Source organism: Tamandua tetradactyla, chromosome 6 (genome assembly GCF_023851605.1).
Source record: "Tamandua tetradactyla isolate mTamTet1 chromosome 6, mTamTet1.pri, whole genome shotgun sequence".
NCBI classification, from domain to species: domain Eukaryota; kingdom Metazoa; phylum Chordata; class Mammalia; order Pilosa; family Myrmecophagidae; genus Tamandua; species Tamandua tetradactyla.
In genome coordinates, this window is record NC_135332.1 from 82,540,839 (window position 1) to 82,559,211 (window position 18,373).

The window sequence follows — 18,373 nt, forward strand, 5'->3', positions numbered from 1 at the left end:
TCAATCTCCCATTTCCCTAGGCCATGCACAGGCAGGCTTCCTCCCAGCAAATGAAGCCCTGCCTGGCCATAGAAAGGGTCACAACTTGCAGCCCCACAACATGAGAGCTGTGCAGTTTGGGGTTTCCCAGAGAGGTGCACAAGCCGCTGAGAAGAAACTTCTCAAGTGGGAGTCTGACGGTAACTCAGACTATCCTTCAGAAGACTGTCCACAAACCCTGGCAGGACTGCAGGGGTGCGAAGCTGCACCCGGAGCCCTGGGCTTCCCTCCACTCTTCCCCCTTTGGCCCTAAAGGCAGGTAGATGTGAGGTCCCTTCAGACTGCTGGTCTCACCGAGTGCCACATCACTGTGTAAATACCCCCCTCATACCAATCCCCTGGCCACTGGCAGCCTGGGAACCACCATGGGCTTGCATCCCCCAGTCTCAGCATCCAGTAACTGACTGAGTGCTGACAGCTGAGCCAGGAGGGTCCCCCAGGTAAGACAGGTTCACTCCCTGCAGTCAGTGCACCCATCTCGACTCCCCTATCCATTCCAGGCACCCCCTCCCCCAAAACAGAAGTGGCGTCCAGTGTGTTGGGGGGCCACTTCTGAACTTTATTCCAGCTCCAGGGAGACAGCGGGGGTCCCAAGCCTGATATGGGAGGCGAGGGCAGGCAGGGGCCACCAGCCGGGTCAGCTGTAGCTGTCGGGGTCCGCGTCCCGGGGCAGAAAATAGCGCTGCAGGGCAGGCTGTAGGAGCAGCGGGGGCAGTGGGCGGGCTGGGGTGGGCCAGTCTGGGGGGAAGGGCTGGGGCTCCACCCTGGGCAGTGGCAGCTTCAGGATCCGGATGGCACCGTCTAGGAAGCGGCCTGCGGGGCGCAACCACGGCGGCGGTTCGGGGCCTGCAGGGAACTCGCAGTGACGCCAGGCCCAGCGATGGGGCGGTGCGCGTCAGGGTGTCGCCTCTCCCGGTCGCTCGGCACTACTCACCCCGCGCGCTCATCTCGGGCTGAGCCTTGGCTTCCAGCAGCCGTGGGATGGGGCCACGCCTGCGGGACCCGGAGGCGTGTTGAGCGGCGCCGGGCCTCACCCCCGCGTTGCGGGGACCCCATCCCTACCCCGCACCCCACGCAGGCCTCAGCCCGCCCCCGACCCCGCGCACCGGCAGTCCAGGGGCTGCCGCACCACTGTGTCCGGCACCCGCGAGCGCGGTCGCTCCTCCTCTTTCTCTTCCTTCCTCAGCAGGCCCCGGTGCCGCGCCAGCTGCCGCTCGCAGAAGAAGTTGAGCGCGTCGATGGACTCCAGGTCCAGAATCTGCCTTTGCGACCAGACCGTCATATGCAGGGGCAGGGGCACGCTCGGCAGCACGGCAGGGGCCGAGGTACGCAAGGCCACCCCCGGCGATGCGCTGAAGGGCTGCAGCGACTCCGAGAGGGTGCGTCTCGTCCGCCCGGCGCGCGCCGGCCTTGCCTGCGGTTCCCGGGCCGAGAGCAGCATGATCTGCGAGGGTGTCTCGGAGACGCGGGTGTGCGGCCAGATGCTCGAGGGCGCAGCGGAGACGGCGAAGGCCTGCGACAGGCTCTCCTTGGGGGCAATCAAGGAAAGCTCCACAGTCTCTGGGACCTTAGGCAGCACCACGGACAGCTTGGCTGGACCCGGCTGCCAGGTTCCCATCTGTGGGTGAGGCAGGAAGCAGCGCCTGCTCCTGGGGAGCTCACAGCTCATCGAGCTCCGGGCCCAGGGAGGACGTCCCTACACTTACAGTAAAGTCTTGGGGTCCCAGCCCGAGGCCCCAGCTGTACATCGTCAGCGCCGGGAGCCACCAGGTCCCCAAGATGCACGCAAGGGGGCGCCGAGCTGAAGGACGGCAGAGTCTGCCAGCCTCATCTGCCACCCCCACCCCCACCCCAGCCAGCACCTGGGGAAAGCCTCAGGGGAGGAGGTGAGAGGCCCCTGCGGCAGGTGGGTGGCCCGGCCCTCCCCGCCCAGACCTGCAGCTTCTGGACCATGTCCTCCAGCTTCTGGCCACAGCGAGTACGCAGAGAGGCCTTGCAGCCCAGCTCGGAGCCCTGGACCCAAGTCACCATCTCCCTGAACAGGAAGCCCTGAGGGTCCTGGAGTCCCAGCCCACTCAGCAGCTTCTTGAGCTCTGGCCTGGGGAGAGGTGAGCGAGTCTCAGGCCGGAGTCGAGGCCAAGGTGGACTGGTAGTGGTGGTGGGAGTGCGCGGGTCTCACTGGCAGGCAGCAGGTGAGTAAAGGAAGTAGCTGAGCAGCTCCAGCACCACGTCCCGGGACTCCAGGGTGCAGGCCAGGAGCAGCTGCAGCGCCAGCATCACGAACTGCTTCTGCTTCCCGTCCTGAGGGGAGCCCGAGGGGAGGGCTGTGGGTGCCGGAGGCCACGTGGGTGGCGGAGGCCACGTGTGGCCGGGTGGGGCGGGCCGAGAGCCGCACCTGGAGGCTGGGGGGCCGGTCTAGGTTGAGCAGGTGCACGAGGGCGCGCTGCAACCGGCCACGGAGGTTGCAGCTCACGTCGGGCAGTAGGCGCAGCAATGCGCTCAAGATGTTCACGCCGTCGCTCCAGGAGGCCGCCTCCAACGCGCCCACCAGCAGGGAGGCCAGGCCCTCCGCCGTGCTCACCTCCGGGTACGCCTGTGGGCCCGCGGGCTGAAAGCCTGCCCACGCGCCTCCCTCCCCACCCCGGTGCCCCCACCCCGCCCTGCCCGTTCCTCCCCAGCCCCTCTGCCATCCCCCCTCCCCCTCCCCACCGAACCTCCAGGGTGAAGAGTGGGAACAGCTTCTTGAACCAGTTCTGGCAGAGGAAGAAACGCAGGGAGCTGGGCAGATGCCCGAAGCTCTCTTCCCAGAGCGAGGGGCCCAAGGAAAGTGCAGAGATGGCCTCGACTTCGCCGGGGGCCGGGGAACCGTCCGCGGAGCTCTAGGGAGAGCAGTGGCAGCTGCAGGCCCCCTCTCCCAGCCGTCGCCACCAAGCCGCCCTCCGGCGGGGCCCCGGGCGCGTACCAGCGACTTCTGCTCCAAAGGCACTAGCGGCTCTTCCGAGGGCGTCCCCTGCGAGCTCAGGGAAGGCAAGCTCCAGTCCAGCTCCTCCTCCGTCTCCTCCTCCGCCGGTTGCTCGTCCCCAGGCTGTTCTCCTAGCCACTGGACCAGCTTCCGCTGCCACAAAGCGCCGTGTCGCCCGCTGCTCCGCGACAGCCAAAAGTCGTCCCAGCTCGCGCCTGCCTACGGGAAGGGAGGGCGAGAGACGCGGGCGGCTGGCGGTCTGTGGGGCCACCGCCCCCTGCCTTGCCCCGCTCTGCCCTACCTTGCCCCGCCCCTGCCCACCCCGCCCCACCTCGCCCCTTGCCTTGGGGGCCCTTTTGGAGGCCAGCTGGGCCAGGGCTCCCGCGCCGCCCATCGCCGTCTGTGGCCACAGCCGCTGCAACACCACCGAGTTGGGCACAAAGCCTGGGAAGTGGAGGGGCCGCAGGAAGTGCTGCAGGGGGCCAGAGCAGGTGTGGTGAGGGCCTGAATGCCTACCCCACCCCTTGGCAGCACCCAGACCACGGCCCCAGTCCTCCCAACACACACACAGCGGGAAGGGTGGACGGGGAGGCCTCAATCGCCATAAGCAAAGTCAAGGAACCCCTGACATGCCCCACATGCTCTCAACAAAGTCCAGTCTCCAGCCTCAGGACAGGAAAGTCTGTAAGACCCAGGTGCCCAACCCTAAACAACACCTTAAGGCTCTACCTGAGATTCTACAAAGGTTTCATGCACTATGATTACTTTCCAGAAACCTACAACCTCCAGATAGTTTCTAGGCCAGCTAAGTCCTGAAACCCAGAGGGATCAGCCTCTCTAGAACATCAACTAGTCCCATCCCCCGACATCCCTTTTTAACATGAAATAGTTAGAATGGGCAGAGCCAATCACCACTAAAGACTAGCAGAAAGACCAAAGGAGAAGGAGTTACACAGAGAAGACAGGATTTACTTATTATTATTACTTTTTTTTATATGAGCAGGCTCCAGGAATCAAACCCAGTCTTTGGCATGGCAGGCGAGAATTCTGCCACTGAGCCACCATTGCCCACCCGAGAAGACAGGATTTAACAAATGAATATGACTATGGAATCATTATATTGATATTTCTTTTAGTTTCTGGTGTCTTGGAGCAGCTAGAAGGAAAAACCTGAAATTGTGGAACTATAACCAATACCAAATCCTGAAATCTGTTCCATAACTAATTGTTACAGAGTGCTTTGAAAATTATTGTTTTCTTTTTTTTTTTTTTGTATATATGTTATTTTCCACAATAGGAGGATGTTAAATGAATAAGCAAAAAGGAAAAAAAAAAGTGCTCTCATCGATTGTAACAAATGTTTCACATCAATGCAAAGTGTTGGTGTAATTGTAGGACACCTGTATCTTAGGAACCATTGCTCTGTAAACTCACAACTTCTCTAATAATAAAATGTTTTAAAATGAAAACAAATTTTAAAAAAAGGAGCAGGTCCCAGAGTTTGGGCAGACTGTGCAGCAGCCTGGGTAGGTGACAGTGGGGGGAAGGGAGGAGGCCGCGGGCTGCCGGGTGGGGGGCGGGTACGTGTGTTGGGAAGCAGCAGATTGCAAGGTGCCAATCCAGGCGGGACAGGGACTGGGTCTCCCAGGGGCCACTGTAAAGTCCATGGATCCCCACCTTCCCCAACAGGGGACAGGTGGAGGCTCTGGCTCTGTTTGTCCCCAGTCTGCCCTGGGAGCCCTGGATCCCTGGCCCCCAGCAGCAGGGAACCCCAGAGGGTGGCCAGGCAGGGGAGGGGGTGGAGGGACCTGGACCCTGGGCCCCTGGGCTACAAGTGGACATAGTCTCTGGTCAGATTTGGACACAAAGGTTTTCAGCAATGGGGCACTGAGGTGGGCAAGAAGAGTGCCCCCCCATCTCCAAGGGGGCTGCCACTGGGAGGGCTGGGAGGAACGCTTGCTCACTTTGTCTCGGAGATGAATGGTGGCAGGAAAGAAGCCTCCGAGCTTAGACAGTGGCTCCAGGTGATGTTTCTTGTATGGGGTCTGAAGACAAGATAGGAGCTCAGAGTGGAGCACAGACCCCACACCCTTGCACCCCACCCATGGATGGCTGGAGCCCTGACCTTGGGCTGAAGATGGGAGGGTGATGGGTCCAGGGCCACCTGCATCTCCTTTTGGAGCCTCTCGGACTGCAGCTGCAGGTCCAGACTGAGACCCAGCCTGGAGCTCAGGGAAGAGCAGGCCAACAGCTGGACGTGGGAGAAGCAGCCATGGGCTGGTGCAGGGGCTGAGAGGCCAGTAAGGGGGCGTGGGAGAGCTGGGAGGCCTCACCTGGGATGCCTTGCTGTGCACACTGCCGGAGGCAGGTGGCATGGGCAAGAGGACCCGGGGCGCTAAGCGCTGCCACAGGGCCCCCAGGTCCTGTGGGTGCAGGGCTTTTGGTGCCATCTGAAGCTTGGTGCGGACCCCAGTGCGCCTGGGCACATTGCTGGCATCTCTCTCTACGGGGATGGTCACATTACTCCAGTCCTGGGATACCCTTCCGAGTTGCATCCCCTGGGAGGGGTATTGGGAGGCAGGTGGCATCAAAGGCCCCAATGCCCAGGAAAGGGGAGGGGCACGAACCAGGCCGGAGAGAGCCCTGCACCTACCAGCAAGCCAGGGCCATAGATCAGGTGCAAGTAGTTGTCAAAGGCTTCTTGGTGCTGCTGCCAAGATAGTGGGGGCTGGGCTGCAGGGATCACCAGCCCCAACCTCAGCTGCTGAAGGTCATGGTCCCGGGCAGCTAGGGCTTTGATGGCCTGGGGTGGGAGACAGCAGTTAGCCCATTCTTTTTTGGACTTGGTCATGCACTCCCCAAGTAACTGTTGGGATTTCTTGCCTGCCTCAGGGACTGAAGGTTGAGGTCTGAGTCTGGGTGGGGGTTGGGGCTGGGGCATTGTTGGGCTGAGAAGATTGAGACCACCCCACCTCCTCCAACACTGGCTGTGGCTGCTGAGGTGTCGCCTTCTGATGGTGGATGGGAGACAGGGCCGCACTGCAGACAGGACAGAGTGAGTGCAGATGACGTTACCGGTGGGATCAGGCTGGGGCTGGGACATGGTTCCAGCCAGGAATGGGATTGCCAGGGCTGGGACAGGCTTGTGGCATCCCCTGATAGCACCCAGAGCCCTGGGGCCTCATGGTGAGGACATGTAGCCATGCCCTGACCCAGGTGCTGCTGGGTAGGGGCCTTTAGGATGTGTGGGCCGCGAACCTCAGGCTGGTAGACCTATGCAAGCTGGCGAGCCTCTGCAGCTGGGCTGAGGTCAGCGATTCCAGGCTGGTTAGTGGCAGTGGAGGGTCATCCACCACTTCGGGGACCTTCCGGCACAGCTTCTGAGCAGGGGAGAGCAGCCTGCAGCCCCGACCTAGAGACGCGTGTCCTCCCTGAACAGCCCCGTCTAGCCCACCTTGTGGACGATGCACACCTTCACCAGGTAGGAAGTGGGCAGGTAGAGCGTGTGGGCCACCAGGCAGAGGCGGGAGCCCAGTGCCATCATGAGGTCTCCACTGCTGCTGCAGAAGGCCAGGGCCTGGGGGGCGCCATTCAGCTGCAAGAGCCTGGAGGGTTGCCCAGGGGCCAGAGTCCAGCCCCTGCTTCATGGGCTGGGAAAGGGAGGCAGGAGCAGCAGCAAGACCTTCTCCCCCCACCCAGCTAGTGGTATCTGGTGAGAGCAGAAGGAGAAGCCCCTGGCTGTCCACCTCCCCCATTTCCATCCCTGGCCCCACCTACTCCTGCCTCCCTCACTGGCCCAGCGCACCGCAGCAGGCGGTTCTCCCAGGACCAGATGCGGACGGTGCAATCCAGGCTGGAGGAGGCATACAGCTTGAGCATGGGGCAGCAGCACAGGCCTGGGGTTGGGGGTGGGGGAAGAGGTGTCAAGGAGCAGAGAGGTACCCTGCCTGAGCCTCGGCTTTGCCCTGCCCCCTCACCGGTGATGTGGTCCGTGGGGTCATCCTGGGGCCGGTGGTCAAAGCGTCGGCTGTTCCTCAGGCAGAATTGCACCAGGCCATAGGTGGCACTGGCTGGGGCTTCAAAGCCCACGGTGACGCGCGTGCCAAATGGGCAGAGCACCACGGCTGGGTGGCAGCAGGAGAAGGTGCGCAGCAGGCTCAGGCTCTCCTCGGCGTAGGGGAAGACACGCCACATCTTCACCGTCAGGTCCCCGCCTGAGAGTGGCCGGAGCCGGGGCTGGGCTTGGGGGTGGGGGTAGGGTAGGGGCGCTCCCAGAAGATGACCCGGACGGGGCTGGGGTGGGGGTTGGGAAACTTACCCGAAGACACGACGCAGTTCCAGGTGGACGCAATGGCAGTGACTGGGCCCGGGCTGTGCGCCTCCGTGTGGAAGACGGTCTGCGACGAGCGCCAGTCGAGCACCAGCAGCGCACCGTCAGTGCATCCGACCACTGGCAGGTACCTGCGGAGGTTAGAGGAGCCCGCTGGCTCAGGCCCAGCTACCCCGCCCGGTCGTCCGGCCCTCGCCAGCTCTGACGCCTACCGATTCTTGTCCTTCCAGGCCCCGGCTGCGTCGCTGCGGTCTAGTTCGCCCCCGTGCTGGCGTACGAGCTCCCAGGAGGTACGCGCGCTCGCGGGGTCCGTGAGATGGTTGTACAGGTGCAAGCAGCAGGGCCGCGGGGCCGGAGCCGGCGGCGGGCAGACGCGGTGCAGCACGCGCATGGGATAGCACGCCGCATTGGCACGCACCAGGTGCCCAGAGCGCGTCAGTAGCCACAGCACCTCGCGCGGCAGGCAGTAGGCCACCGCGGCCGCGCAGTCCTCCGACCCGAGCAGCAGAGCGCACACCACGTGCCCGGTGGAGGCCGATACCAAGCAGACCGAGCCGTCGGCGCACGCACACACGAGGCGCATGGGCAGCGCTGGGAACGCGGGCGCGGGTAGCGGCGGCGCCAGGTGCAGATGGAGCACCGGCGCCGGCAGCTGCGCCAAAGGCGAGTAGAGCTCGCGCACTTGCCACAGTTCCACGGCGCTCGCGCTCAGCGAGAGCACCGGCCAGCCTGGCCTGGCGGGCGCCAGCAGGCGGCTCACTCTCCTGGACTTCAGGTCCCCCGCATCCCAGGAGCAGCGCGCCACCTCGCCCACCTGCGCCGCTGCCTGCAGGTCCCACGTGCGCAGCGTTCCGTCCTGCGAGGCGGACAGCACCAGAGCCGTGTTTGGGAGCACGGCTATAGCGGTCACCGGGCCTGCGGGAGGGGCGCGGGTCACACGGGCGCGCGGGGGCGAAGGGGGGGAAAGGGGGTGGGGCCAGCAGCCCAGTTGCTGCCCACGCAGAGGAGCGTGATCAGAGCGGTCCGGGAGTCCCAGACAAGCCTAGGGCTTTTGAAGGCAGAGAGGCCCGCGCCTGGGTAGGGGAGAACGGGCCTCAAGAGCCGCTGGGGCACGGCGCACCTCCGTGGCCCACGAATACCATCCGGATCTGCCAGTTGGCCTCCCACACCTTCACCGTGCTGTCCCGGGAAGCTGTCACCATGGCCTCCACCGCCTCACAGTACGCCAGGTCGGAGATGGTGCTGGGGTGGAGGAGGCCCGGCGGACTCAGGATAGCCACTCCGGCCCCTCCCTATGCCCGGCGTGTGCACCCTCTCCACTGTCGTGACCGGCTGCCCCCATAACTCGTGCCTGCCCATCAACATCCCCTGGCGTCCCCAAACCCCCTACCATCCTCACGTTTTGTGCAAATCGCGCCGCACATCTACGAGAGCCCAGGCGTGCAGATCCAAGGTGAGCACTGCCGAGCCGTAGGCCGCGAAGCAGCGCGGGGCGTGGTAGGGCCGCGGGGGCCCCAGAGCCAGGCGGCTCAGCGGACCCGCGGGGCTCGGCGGCAGCTGCAGCGGAACCCCGCACTGCATCAGGCGACGAGACCCTGACCGGAACCTCCAGAGTGCAATGCTGCCGCCCGCCTCGGCCACAAGCAACAGCCCGGCCTGGGGCACTAGCAAGCAGCAGATGGGCTCGCAGCCTTGCTCCCTGCCCGCCCCGGGCTTGCTCAGCCACAACAGTCTGAGATCGGTCCCTAATATGGCAAGCCCTACGGGGCCCCACCCTACAAAGCGGCCCACGTCGCCCAGTGAGCCCGGGACGGTCACCAGCCCCGTGAGCGCGACAGGGGCCAGCAGTTTCTCGTGTGCCCAGCCATCCTCTCTGTGCAGGTGCAGGCAGCCCGCCCCATCCAGCACCACCAAGCGACCGCCCGCCGGGTCCTGGGCCACCGAGCGGAGCCCTGCGGCCAATTCTAGGCGGCGCAGCGGTTCCAGCCCATGCGTCAAGCATGCCACGTGCAGCTCGGCTCTCTTTTCCTGCGGGCCAGGACGAGCAGACCTGCAATCAGGCAGGAGACTGGGCGACAGGGACGTGCTGGGAACTCCTGAGGGAAGGGCCTGGCCACACCTTTTCCACAATGCCGTGGAGCCCTTTGCGCAGCAGCAACCACAGCTGGCGGGCTCGGGCACTCATGGTCATCATGCGCCACTGCGGGTGCGTCGCGAAATAGTGCAGGGCCTGCTGCGTCTCCGAGAACGATGGCTCTGCGGAAGGGTGGCGGAAGCCATTAGTGCGTGGTCCTCGTCCTCAACACTGGGAATCCCCTGTGGCTACTGCTAGGTCAAGGGCCTGCTCAGAGTGCGGTGGGCGCGCAGGGATGGAGCCTGCACCTAGGCCTGCTTCCCTGCTTTGGGAGCGACATGCGTGGGGCAAAGCCAGGCCGCCTCACCATTCTTCTCCTTGAGCAACCCCGGGTCTGGGACCTCATAGACATCCGTGTCGTATAGATCTGTTTCCAGAGCCAAGTTGTCGCTTTCGCCTGAAAAGGGGTTGGCTGCATCCGACACTTCCGACTCCATGGGGGCGGCTGAGGGTCCAGGCAGCCCAACAGCTGCCGAAAACCGTCCAGGCAGGCCGTTGCTAAGATACCTGACGCCGCTGGCCCCGCCCCTGACGCCCGCCCCGCCCCTTACCATACCAGACCACCCCAGAACTGCGCTAAATCACAGAAACTTTTATTGGAAAGAAACGAGCTGCAGCAAACTGACACTCAGTGCACGCGGCCGGGCAGGTGAGGTTGGGAGGGGGGTGTATAGGTGGGTGTCAGTGTCCGGCCCAAGCTCCGCAGACCACTGGGGTCTCCATGCTGGGTCTCTGACCGCCGAACCCCAAGGCGGGAGTGTGAAGGGCCAGGCCTTGCCAGTACAAAATACAAAAATAAACTCTGTGGTCCAGCTGACCCTGCCTCCTGCAGTTCCTTTGGGCAGGCTCCCTCTTACCAGGCCCCTGCTGTCCAGTCCAGCCGCAGTATGGGCAGCAGGGGCCTGAGGGGGAGAGGTTAGGTGAACAGTCACAGGCTGGAGCCCAATGGCTCAGTGGGCGAGGCCTCGGGTGGCGCCATGGCTGTGGCAGCAACAGGCTCTGGCCAGCAGTGGGGGAGGCCCTGGGGCCCCTCAGGCAGACAGGCAGGTCCAGGCATCAATTGGAGCTGGATGAAGCTGGGGCCTCTGTTCCTCCTTGTCACATGCAGATCACCTGGACCCTGGGCAGAGGTTGGTACAAAGGCCTTTGAGGAGCCACAACTAGGAGACCAGGCAGAAGATCCCACCATGTCCACCCACCTTGGGAAGCTGGGCCATGGCCACCATCACACACCTGTCCTCCTCAATGGCGCTGGTCTCCTCGGGCCCACCTTCACGGCCTGAGCCTCCACGTTCCTCCTCATCCTCTTCCTCCTCCTCTTCTCCCAACTCCATGTCCAGCTCGTTGCCCACCTCCGAGCGTGTATAAGTGGAGCCACTGGGGGAGGAGGGAGCATCGATCTTTGGATCACCCGACCCCAGGCTGCCACTGGTCCCTGAGGGACCCAGGGAGGATGACCTAAGACAAAGTTGGGGAGCAAGGTGGGGAGAATGGGGGTGGTCGGGGGGAATGGTGTGTGGGCCCCATGGGGCACTGAGGGGGGCCCACCTGATGGAGCGGCAGCTGAAGAAAACAATCCGCTTGAGCCGCTTGTTGTAGAAGAAGTAGTTGAAGGACCAGAGACTCCCATCCTCCCCGAAGGGGTCTGAGTCCAAGTCTGGGTTGTAACTGGGAAGTATGGGTAAGAGGTGGCATGAGGCCCCAAAGTGCCACCCCACCTGGAGTCTCCCTGCAAGGACACTGGCCCACCTGTAGATGTCACATTCAGCCAGGCAGATCTCCTCATCCACTGCATTCCACAACTGCGGTTTCAGGGCCTTGAAGTCCTCCCGCACAGCCGAGAAGAGACTGCAGTTGACTGCATTCACCACCTAAGGTGGGTCACAGTTAGGAGCGGCAAGGACCCAGGGCAGCACTAATGGACTGGGTGGGAGCCCAGGGGCCACCAGGGTGGGGGTGTACAGTGGGGATGGCTGTGAGGCCACAGTCTCTTCCCCCGACCCCCTCACCCAGCTGAGACTGGGTTCCCGGCTGAATTCATGGCTGCGGGCTGCGCTGAAGTCATAATCAGGCCGGAAGGATTCGTTGAGAGTTGCAATCAGGTAGAAGAGAGTCTTACGGCTGCACTTGTCACTGAGGGGGCCCTCATCCTCACCTCCTTGGCTCTTGCTTAATCTGTATGGAAAGACTGTCAGCCCAGCCCTGTATGCCTCAGTTCCACAATCATCCCACTGGCAGGCCCCACCCTGGCTCACCTGCTGGGGCTGAGGCCTGAGGTCTGGGGTGGGGACAGGGCCTCCAGCACATGTGGCTGGCCCTCCTGGCAGAACTGCTTGAACATGTGCTTGTCATCTCCCGCCATCTTACATGAGTAACTTTCAATCCTGCAGAAACATAGGTGGGACATGGCGCACCCCCACCCACTCAATTCAGGGGTCAGGACACAGTGTCTCTCTGGGGAGCCCCAGCCTCACCTCCCAATGATGTGGGCATCTCCTGTTTCCACAGTCAGCTGCGAGTTGATGGCCTCAAAGCTGGAGTTCTCCAATAGCTTCATGGTCCTTGGTTGGGGGGGGGGGGGTCTGGGCGCCACAGGGGCTAGTGGTGCCTGGGGGTGGGTGAGCAGGCTATGGATACCTGGCCATGTGGGACTCCATCTCCAGTGAGTGTAGATGCATAAACAAGCTGGATCTATCCCTGCCCATGCTTCAAGGATGCACACCCCTCCCTCAGCCTGCTCTGGAGCCCTGGTCAGAGAAATGATGAGATCCTGCTACCTGAGGCTAATGGTAAGTCCAAGCACCAGGTAAGCCACACCCCCAAAACTTCCTGTGAGTTCTGGGTTCAGGCTTTGAAAGGGCACCGGGAATCCTGGGATTGCTGGTTTAGTCTTGCCCTCAATGCCACTCCTTAGGTCAGAAGAACCCACACACACCATGAGGGTCACACAGAGTCGGCTTAGGGATATGCGTTCCGCAGTACCCCTTGGGTCGGGTTGAGATCCGCAGCCAGAGCAGAAACGCCCTTCCAGGTTAGGAATTAGGACACCTGGAGCTCCCGGCTTGCGGTCACCTGCACCAGGTGCACTTCACTGCTCTACTGGCTGCTTTCCGAAGAGGAGCAGAGGAAACCCAGGGGCGCCACCGTTCTTCTCCGCAAAGACGCCAAGGAGTAAAGGGAGGCCCCGCGGGGCAGGGCCGGCCGCCGGGGCTAGGGGAAGCCCGACCTGGCCGCGGTGGAACTACAAGTCCCAGGAAGCAGTGCGCCCGGAAGAGCGCACGCGCACTGGCGCGAGGCCTGCTGGGGACTGTGGTCCCGACGGCCGGAGACACCGGCCCGGCACAGGGCGGACGCCTACCTGCTTGGCTGGGCCGAGCCCGGTAGGGCGGCAGTGGTGCCGGTGAGAAGGCAGTAGGTGCTGCGGCTGCGGGCAGAGCGGGCTCCTTAGGTCCGGAGAGCGGCGCCGCGACCTCCACTCTGGCCGCACTGTATCCGGGGGAAGAAGCTCCGCGGCGACGTCCCGTTACTCCCGGCCCGGCCGGCCCATCGGGACTGCCACCGCGACATAGCCTCGCCCCACCCCTCACAGCGCCCGCCTCTCCCGACCGAACTGCCCGCCGACCGCCACAGATAGCCCCGGCGACCGAGCAAGCAAGCGACCTCCGCCTCCTCCGGCTGGACAACAACAAGCGTCCGCAAGGCCCGGCCCCACTCCTCTGAATGGTCCACTCCAGCTTTCGGGGTCCAGAGTTCGAGTTGCTATTGGGTACGTTATCCGCCGCTCATTCTTATTTCTCGCTTCTACTGGCTGGCGCGTCTGTCTGTCACCGTCCTAGGCCCCCTCCCCAAGAACACGCCTTCCCGCTGGCGCTCATTGGCCGCGGCCGCGCCCGCTCCATCCCCGCGGCGGTCGTTTCCGTAGAGGCGGCTCGCAGATTTTGCGCGCTGCGTGGGCGGGGCGGAGGCCGAGAATCTCTTAGGAGAGTGTCCCTGCTTGAGTGTGCGGCTGGGGCGGCGGGATGCCCCCGGAGCTGGCGACTTGCGGCAGAACTTCGTCTGAAGGCGATGTCCATCTCCAGCTGAGGCAGCGGCGGGGACTGGACACTGACTTTTGCGCGGCTCCCGCTTTCTAGGTCCGGCTCGTGCTTCCTTCCAGTGACACAGGCCCGCAGGTTGGCCTCAAGGCCGCAGCGAAGCGCCCCGGCGCGCTGCACGGGCTCGGCCCAACCCCGCCGTCTCCAGCCTGGGTAAAGCGGGCGAGTCAGGCCCGCCAGGCTCACTTTGCTCGACTCCCCCTCCTGGTCCCCGACGCCCCGGCTGTGCCCGGAACCTCAAGTTCACGGCTGTGTTTCCAGCCGGCGGTGGCGCTCAGTCGGCCCGGCGCACGGAAGCGGGCTCGGAGGGCCCAAACGCTGCTGGACCGGAGATGGCGCCCCCGGCTGGCGGTGCGGCGGCGGCCTCGGACCCTGGCTCGGCTGCGGTGCTCCTGGCTGTACACGCCACCGTGAGGCCGCTGGGCGATGGGCCGGGCGCCGAGGCGCAGCTGCGGAGGCTACAACTAAGCGTGAACCCCGAGCGGCCCGGGTGCTTCCGACTGGAACTGCGGGGCGCGGGGCCCGGGGCGGTGAGTAGGGGGCGGCGGGGCGTGCAGCCGGGCCGACCTGGGCCCCGGCGGGACGCGCGCGACTCCCCTTTTTGTCAGACATCGAGCAGTTCCTTCGCCTTGCTTTCCATTTCCTCGAGTGTAAAAGGGAGATGATACTGGTACTTATCTGTATAGGTCTTTTTGCAGATTTCATAAAATAATTTGCGTAAGGGGCTTAGGACAGTGTAAGTGGACTGTGTTACCTCTCACTTTGATTATCATGGGGTGTCGGGGAAGCTATTGAACGTTGTTTCTCCCCTTTCTCAGATCAACTTGGAGTGGCCCTTGGAGTCCATCTCCTACACCGTCTTAAGCCCCAACCAGCATGAGCTGCGGCCTCCATCTGGAGGACCTGGGGCCCTCAGCCTGCATTTCTCCAACCCTCAAGAAGCTCAGCGGTGGGCAGCCCTGATCCAGAGTGCCACCACGGAGGGGCAGAATGGTCAGTACCTGGAGCAGATACTTATTTGTTGTGCAAAGGACTATGGCTGTTCAGAGAGAACTCCAGAGCAGTCAGGGCCCTGGTCCTAGGTGGGAGCTGTAGCAAGGAAAGCCAGGCCTACCCATCCCCTGCTGAGGTCTGGGAAGTCCCCAGAGGAAGAAGAGTTAGAGATTAAGGAGCTGGGATGTGTCAAACCAGAGAGAAACTGCGGGAGCAGAAGCAGCAGGGCCTCAGTGTAGGGTTGGGTGGGAAGAACAAATGATCTCAAGACCACTGGGAGGGTTTTCAAGTGGGGAGGTAACAAGCTGAGGCTAATAGAAACTTACATAGTCACGTGGGGTGGTGCAGCTAGAGCTGGAGTGGAAAAACATTTCCAGAGATATTGAAGAAATGGAACTGGCCAGATGGAAGAATTAGTGGTTGAGGCTGAGAAAGATGGAATGACCAAAGGTAGGAGGGTGCCCAGATGAAGTCCTATTTGGGAGGGCATGCAGAGTCTGGGCTGGAAAGGTATGGATTGGGAATTGAAGAGGCCAACTGAGGTTACCAGGAGAGAGAAACAAAGAAGGGAATGTGGGCATGCAGACAGTGCCGTGGGGAAAGCAAAGAGAGCCCGTGAGCAGATGAGGAAGAAAACCAGATGGCACAGTAGAGCAGAGGCCCAAGCAGCTCAGCTGTCCAAGAGAGGGTTTTTTGCTAGTTCATTTGTCCATTTACTAGATGGTGTTCAGTGCCTGGGTGCTGGTGATTCCACAGTGAACAAGACCTCAAACCCCAGCCCTCTTGGAGCTTGCATTTCTGGGGGTGGGGGTGGGGAAGCAGACATACAATATGAGTAAATAAAATTTCTCATTGGTGGAGGGATGAGATTGCTGGGGCTGGTAGGGTGGCAAGGCCTTGCTGAGGAGCGACAGTGAGTGAAAGTGGAAGGTTCTGGCATGAGCCACGGGCCAAGGGAGCAACAAGTACAGAGGTGCTGGTTTGAGCACATGCAGGCAACTTGAGGCTCAGAAGAAGCACTGGCACTGGGTGCTTGGCACTCCTATTTTACTGGGGAGACACTTCAGATAACTGGGGGACTGCTGAAGGCCATCCCAAGATCTGTTTGCCCTGGGTGGGGCCCTTCCCCACAATAGGACTTGAGGTGGAGGTAAAAAAGGGAGATGGCAGGCATGCTCCTTTCTGTGAAGTTGCAGAAAGGAGGCAGTAAATACATAGGCTTTATTTGGAATGGCTTTGTGCTCAAGGTGGTGGCAAGAGAAAGGGGCATGGACATCCCACTCACTGGGGCTGATGGGCAGGGTCCTATCTGAGAGGTTGCTTGGCTTTTGCTCTGAGCTGAGTGGGAATCCCTTGCTGGCAGATAGGGCCTATAGAGAGTAGGTGAAGTGACCTGGCCTTTGTGGAGCATTGGGGCAGGTAGGCCTGGGCAGTAGAAGGGGTCCAATAGGACTCCAGAGCCCAAGGATGAACCAAGTGCTGCTCTATTCATGGAGAGAGGTCAGGGCAAGGTCCTGGGAGGGAGTTTGCAAGGGCCAGTGATGAGGAGAGAAGAGATGGCTTGAATTGGGGCCCCATGTGGTTTCTGGCTATGCTGGCCTGAAGAAGTCCAAAGCAAAGACCTTAAAACTCAAAACCAAAGGGCAGAGACCAGGGGCTGAACTGAGTTGGGGAGCCAGATCACCAGAGGCCACCTGCCCACCCCACATCTTTCTTCCCAGGTAGGAGCAACCCACCTCCAGGTCTGGCCCCAGAAACGTGCTCTGTTTCCCCACCCAGCCCTCCTGAAGCCCCCACACCCAAGGGCCCCCAACTCGAGATAGATTCTCCTTGGAGCTCCGGAAACTTGAAGGAGAAAGGTGAGGAGGGGCAGATTGCTGAAGGGGTTTGGGGAAATGGCCAGTGCCCCGTATTTATGGCTGGCCTTACCTCCCCCCACAGAAGAGCTGGTGGGGTGCCTGGCCCGGGCCATCGCCAGTGGGGATGAGAAGGGCGCAGCCCGAGTGGCTGCCATGCTGGCCCACAAGCAGGTAGCTCTCAGCGTCCAGCTCCCGGAGGCCTACTTTCCTCCAGGACCTGTCAGGTGAGCTCGGCCAGGCCCTTCAGCCTCACCCCCTGATTTTCCAGCTCTCCTCAGTACCCCAGTCTGTCCCACTGACCCATATTCTGGCTTAGGTTACAGGTCACGGTGGAAGATGCTGCATCTTCAGCCCATGTCGCAATGCAGGTCCATCCCCACTGCACCATTGCAACCCTTCAGGACCAAGTGAGCACAGGATGTGGGGAGCCCTGCTGGAAGGGGTGGTTGGGGTGACACCACCCTGGTCCTGATGCTCTGGCCACAGGTGTTCTCGGAGTACGGCTTCCCACCTGCCGTGCAGCGTTGGGTCATTGGGCAGTGCCTGTGCATGCCTGAGCGCAGCCTTGCCTCCTATGGGGTCCGGCGAGATGGGGACCCTGCTTTCCTCTACCTGCTGTCAGCCCCTCACAAAGTCTCAGGTTAGTCCTCTGGCGGGGTGGGTGAGGGGGCTGGGGTATAGCTTGAGTCAGCCCTGAACCCTACTTTCTGCCACAGGACGCAGCCTTCAGTGCCCCCACAAGATGGATGGGGAACTAAGCCACCTGTTCTCCCAGTCACTGGGGCTGCCACAAACCCTCCAGCAGACTAGCACCAGCTTCCCTAGCTCCTTGCAGGTAGGCCAAGAGACTAGACAGGGTGGGGGCAGGGCTTGGTGGCTGAGGGCAGAATCAGTGAAGAGTATCCCCCCTCTGCAGCCTGGATGGCCGTGTCCCTCCTGCACGTTCATCAATGCCCCAAGCCGCCCTGGCTGTGAGATGTGTAGCACTCAGAGACCCTGTACTCCAGACCCTCTTCCCACCGCCTCTACCCAGCAGCCACCAAAGGTCTCAGAGGTGTGGGGTGGGGGTGGCGGGAGGTAGGGCAGCAGAACAAGCAGGAATAACCCATCTCTCCTTGCCAGGTCACAAGGAGAGAGGATGGCCCATCCCTCCCAGGCGTGAGGTCCCTAGACTCCCTCTTGAACCTCTCAGGGGACCTCTTGTGACTCTACTGCAAACAAGAGGACTAAGGGAGGGATCTACAGTCTAGGGAATATTAAAGATATTTCTGAGCCAGCCAAGTGCCTTTCAGCTTGCCTTCATGCAAACCATCCTCAGCCAGCCAGGGTCATAGGTGGATAGAGAGCTGGCCAGGCCAAGGTTTCAGGGCCACTTATTCCCTGCAGATAAGGACGTTGCAGAGGTGGGGTGTCCCCCACCCAGGCAGTTACTAGAGTAGACTTGGACCCCAAATTCACTGCTCACAGGAGCATGGCACTGGGTCCCCTGGCCACTGACCTTGGGGTTGAGACACAATGGGTGGAACTGCCCCTGGCTTGCTGTTCTGCAGAGATGACATCCTGGCTCTGTCCACACACCTTCCAGCATGCACTCCTGTCCTCCTTCCTTAGCTGGAGTCTATGTACAGTTCTGGGTTGCTCCAGTCAGCATTGCATTTACTAACAGTGGAGGTGGGTGCATTAATTCCCTTAGGAGAGGCAGGAAAAGCTCAAGAGGCTCAGCCCTGGACCAGTACTGCTGAGGCCAGGCCTTTTTGGTTCTCCTGTCACTGATTCTCACTGCTATGTAAACTGGCCCCTGTATCACTGCCTCTTGTGGACTGCTGCAGTGTGCCTCTCATGTCAAACACTGGCATCTACACAACACACCCAGTCACCTCTTCCCTGTCCCTCCCCAACATGAACCTTTTCCATGGAGGGCACCTCTAGGAGTCATTCCAGGCAACACTTCCCATAGAGGAT

At 61.9% G+C, this 18,373-nt stretch overlaps 3 protein-coding genes and 1 long non-coding RNA gene across 6 annotated transcripts; 2 read left to right on the forward strand and 2 right to left on the reverse strand.

Moving 5' to 3' along the window:
* Positions 1–562: 562 nt before the first annotated feature.
* On the reverse strand, positions 563–10,025 carry WDR97 (WD repeat domain 97). Of its 3 annotated transcripts, none has more exons than XM_077166532.1 (24): positions 9,773–10,025; positions 9,451–9,587; positions 8,731–9,359; positions 8,452–8,573; positions 7,544–8,246; positions 7,320–7,462; positions 6,979–7,215; positions 6,807–6,897; positions 6,474–6,606; positions 6,260–6,381; positions 5,974–6,040; positions 5,655–5,804; positions 5,335–5,559; positions 5,127–5,252; positions 4,966–5,046; positions 3,345–3,473; positions 3,002–3,220; positions 2,754–2,918; positions 2,435–2,632; positions 2,219–2,340; positions 1,975–2,137; positions 1,146–1,567; positions 974–1,032; positions 563–852 (listed from the first exon to the last, which is right to left on the reverse strand). In XM_077166532.1, exons 1-24 carry the CDS (start codon positions 10,017–10,019, stop codon positions 677–679), a joined length of 4,866 nt encoding a protein of 1,621 aa, XP_077022647.1. In that variant the 5' UTR covers positions 10,020–10,025; the 3' UTR covers positions 563–676. The 3 variants fall into 3 exon arrangements, with proteins under 3 accessions (XP_077022647.1, XP_077022646.1, XP_077022648.1); XM_077166531.1 differs by having other exon boundaries at positions 563–885; XM_077166533.1 differs by lacking the exons at positions 5,127–5,252; positions 5,335–5,559 and having other exon boundaries at positions 563–885.
* A 17-nt stretch (positions 10,026–10,042) lies between these two features.
* On the reverse strand, positions 10,043–13,192 carry MAF1 (MAF1 negative regulator of RNA polymerase III). Its single transcript, XM_077166536.1, has 8 exons — positions 12,824–13,192; positions 11,940–12,073; positions 11,721–11,849; positions 11,475–11,640; positions 11,215–11,336; positions 11,014–11,133; positions 10,699–10,842; positions 10,043–10,585 (listed from the first exon to the last, which is right to left on the reverse strand). The coding sequence occupies exons 2-8, from the start codon at positions 12,020–12,022 to the stop codon at positions 10,564–10,566; spliced, it is 786 nt and encodes a 261-aa protein (XP_077022651.1). The 5' UTR covers positions 12,023–12,073; positions 12,824–13,192; the 3' UTR covers positions 10,043–10,563.
* LOC143688513 (uncharacterized) lies at positions 10,699–13,220 on the forward strand. Its single transcript, XR_013178106.1, has 3 exons — positions 10,699–11,341; positions 12,199–12,254; positions 12,497–13,220. It is a non-coding gene; the product is annotated as an uncharacterized LOC143688513 (long non-coding RNA).
* Positions 13,221–13,350: 130 nt separating this feature from the next.
* SHARPIN (SHANK associated RH domain interactor) lies at positions 13,351–17,692 on the forward strand. Its single transcript, XM_077166535.1, has 9 exons — positions 13,351–14,089; positions 14,378–14,552; positions 16,274–16,411; positions 16,494–16,635; positions 16,728–16,818; positions 16,898–17,051; positions 17,128–17,246; positions 17,328–17,456; positions 17,534–17,692. Exons 1-9 carry the CDS (start codon positions 13,892–13,894, stop codon positions 17,615–17,617), a joined length of 1,230 nt encoding a protein of 409 aa, XP_077022650.1. The 5' UTR covers positions 13,351–13,891; the 3' UTR covers positions 17,618–17,692.
* The last annotated feature ends 681 nt before the right edge of the window (positions 17,693–18,373 follow it).

What these genes read in the sequence shown, in the direction of transcription:
- MAF1 (XM_077166536.1), bottom strand. Translation starts at nt 12,022, where the DNA reads ATGAAGCTATTGGAGAACTCCAGCTTTGAGGCCATCAACTCGCAGCTG. An exon ending in GATGCCCACATCATTGGGAG is followed by an intron (nt 11,850 to 11,939) that starts GTGAGGCTGGGG and finishes ATGTTTCTGCAG; the next exon opens with GATTGAAAGTTACTCATGTA. An exon ending in GGGAACCCAGTCTCAGCTGG is followed by an intron (nt 11,337 to 11,474) that starts GTGAGGGGGTCG and finishes GACCCACCTTAG; the next exon opens with GTGGTGAATGCAGTCAACTG.
- WDR97 (XM_077166531.1), bottom strand. Translation starts at nt 10,019, where the DNA reads ATGGTAAGGGGCGGGGCGGGCGTCAGGGGCGGGGCCAGCGGCGTCAGG. An exon ending in TGGGAGAACCGCCTGCTGCG is followed by an intron (nt 6,607 to 6,806) that starts GTGCGCTGGGCC and finishes GCAACCCTCCAG; the next exon opens with GCTCTTGCAGCTGAATGGCG. An exon ending in CACAGCCAGTGTTGGAGGAG is followed by an intron (nt 5,805 to 5,973) that starts GTGGGGTGGTCT and finishes CTCCCACCCCAG; the next exon opens with GCCATCAAAGCCCTAGCTGC.
- SHARPIN (XM_077166535.1), top strand. Translation starts at nt 13,892, where the DNA reads ATGGCGCCCCCGGCTGGCGGTGCGGCGGCGGCCTCGGACCCTGGCTCG. An exon ending in GGGGCGCGGGGCCCGGGGCG is followed by an intron (nt 14,090 to 14,377) that starts GTGAGTAGGGGG and finishes CCCCTTTCTCAG; the next exon opens with ATCAACTTGGAGTGGCCCTT. An exon ending in GCTTCCCTAGCTCCTTGCAG is followed by an intron (nt 17,247 to 17,327) that starts GTAGGCCAAGAG and finishes CCCCCTCTGCAG; the next exon opens with CCTGGATGGCCGTGTCCCTC.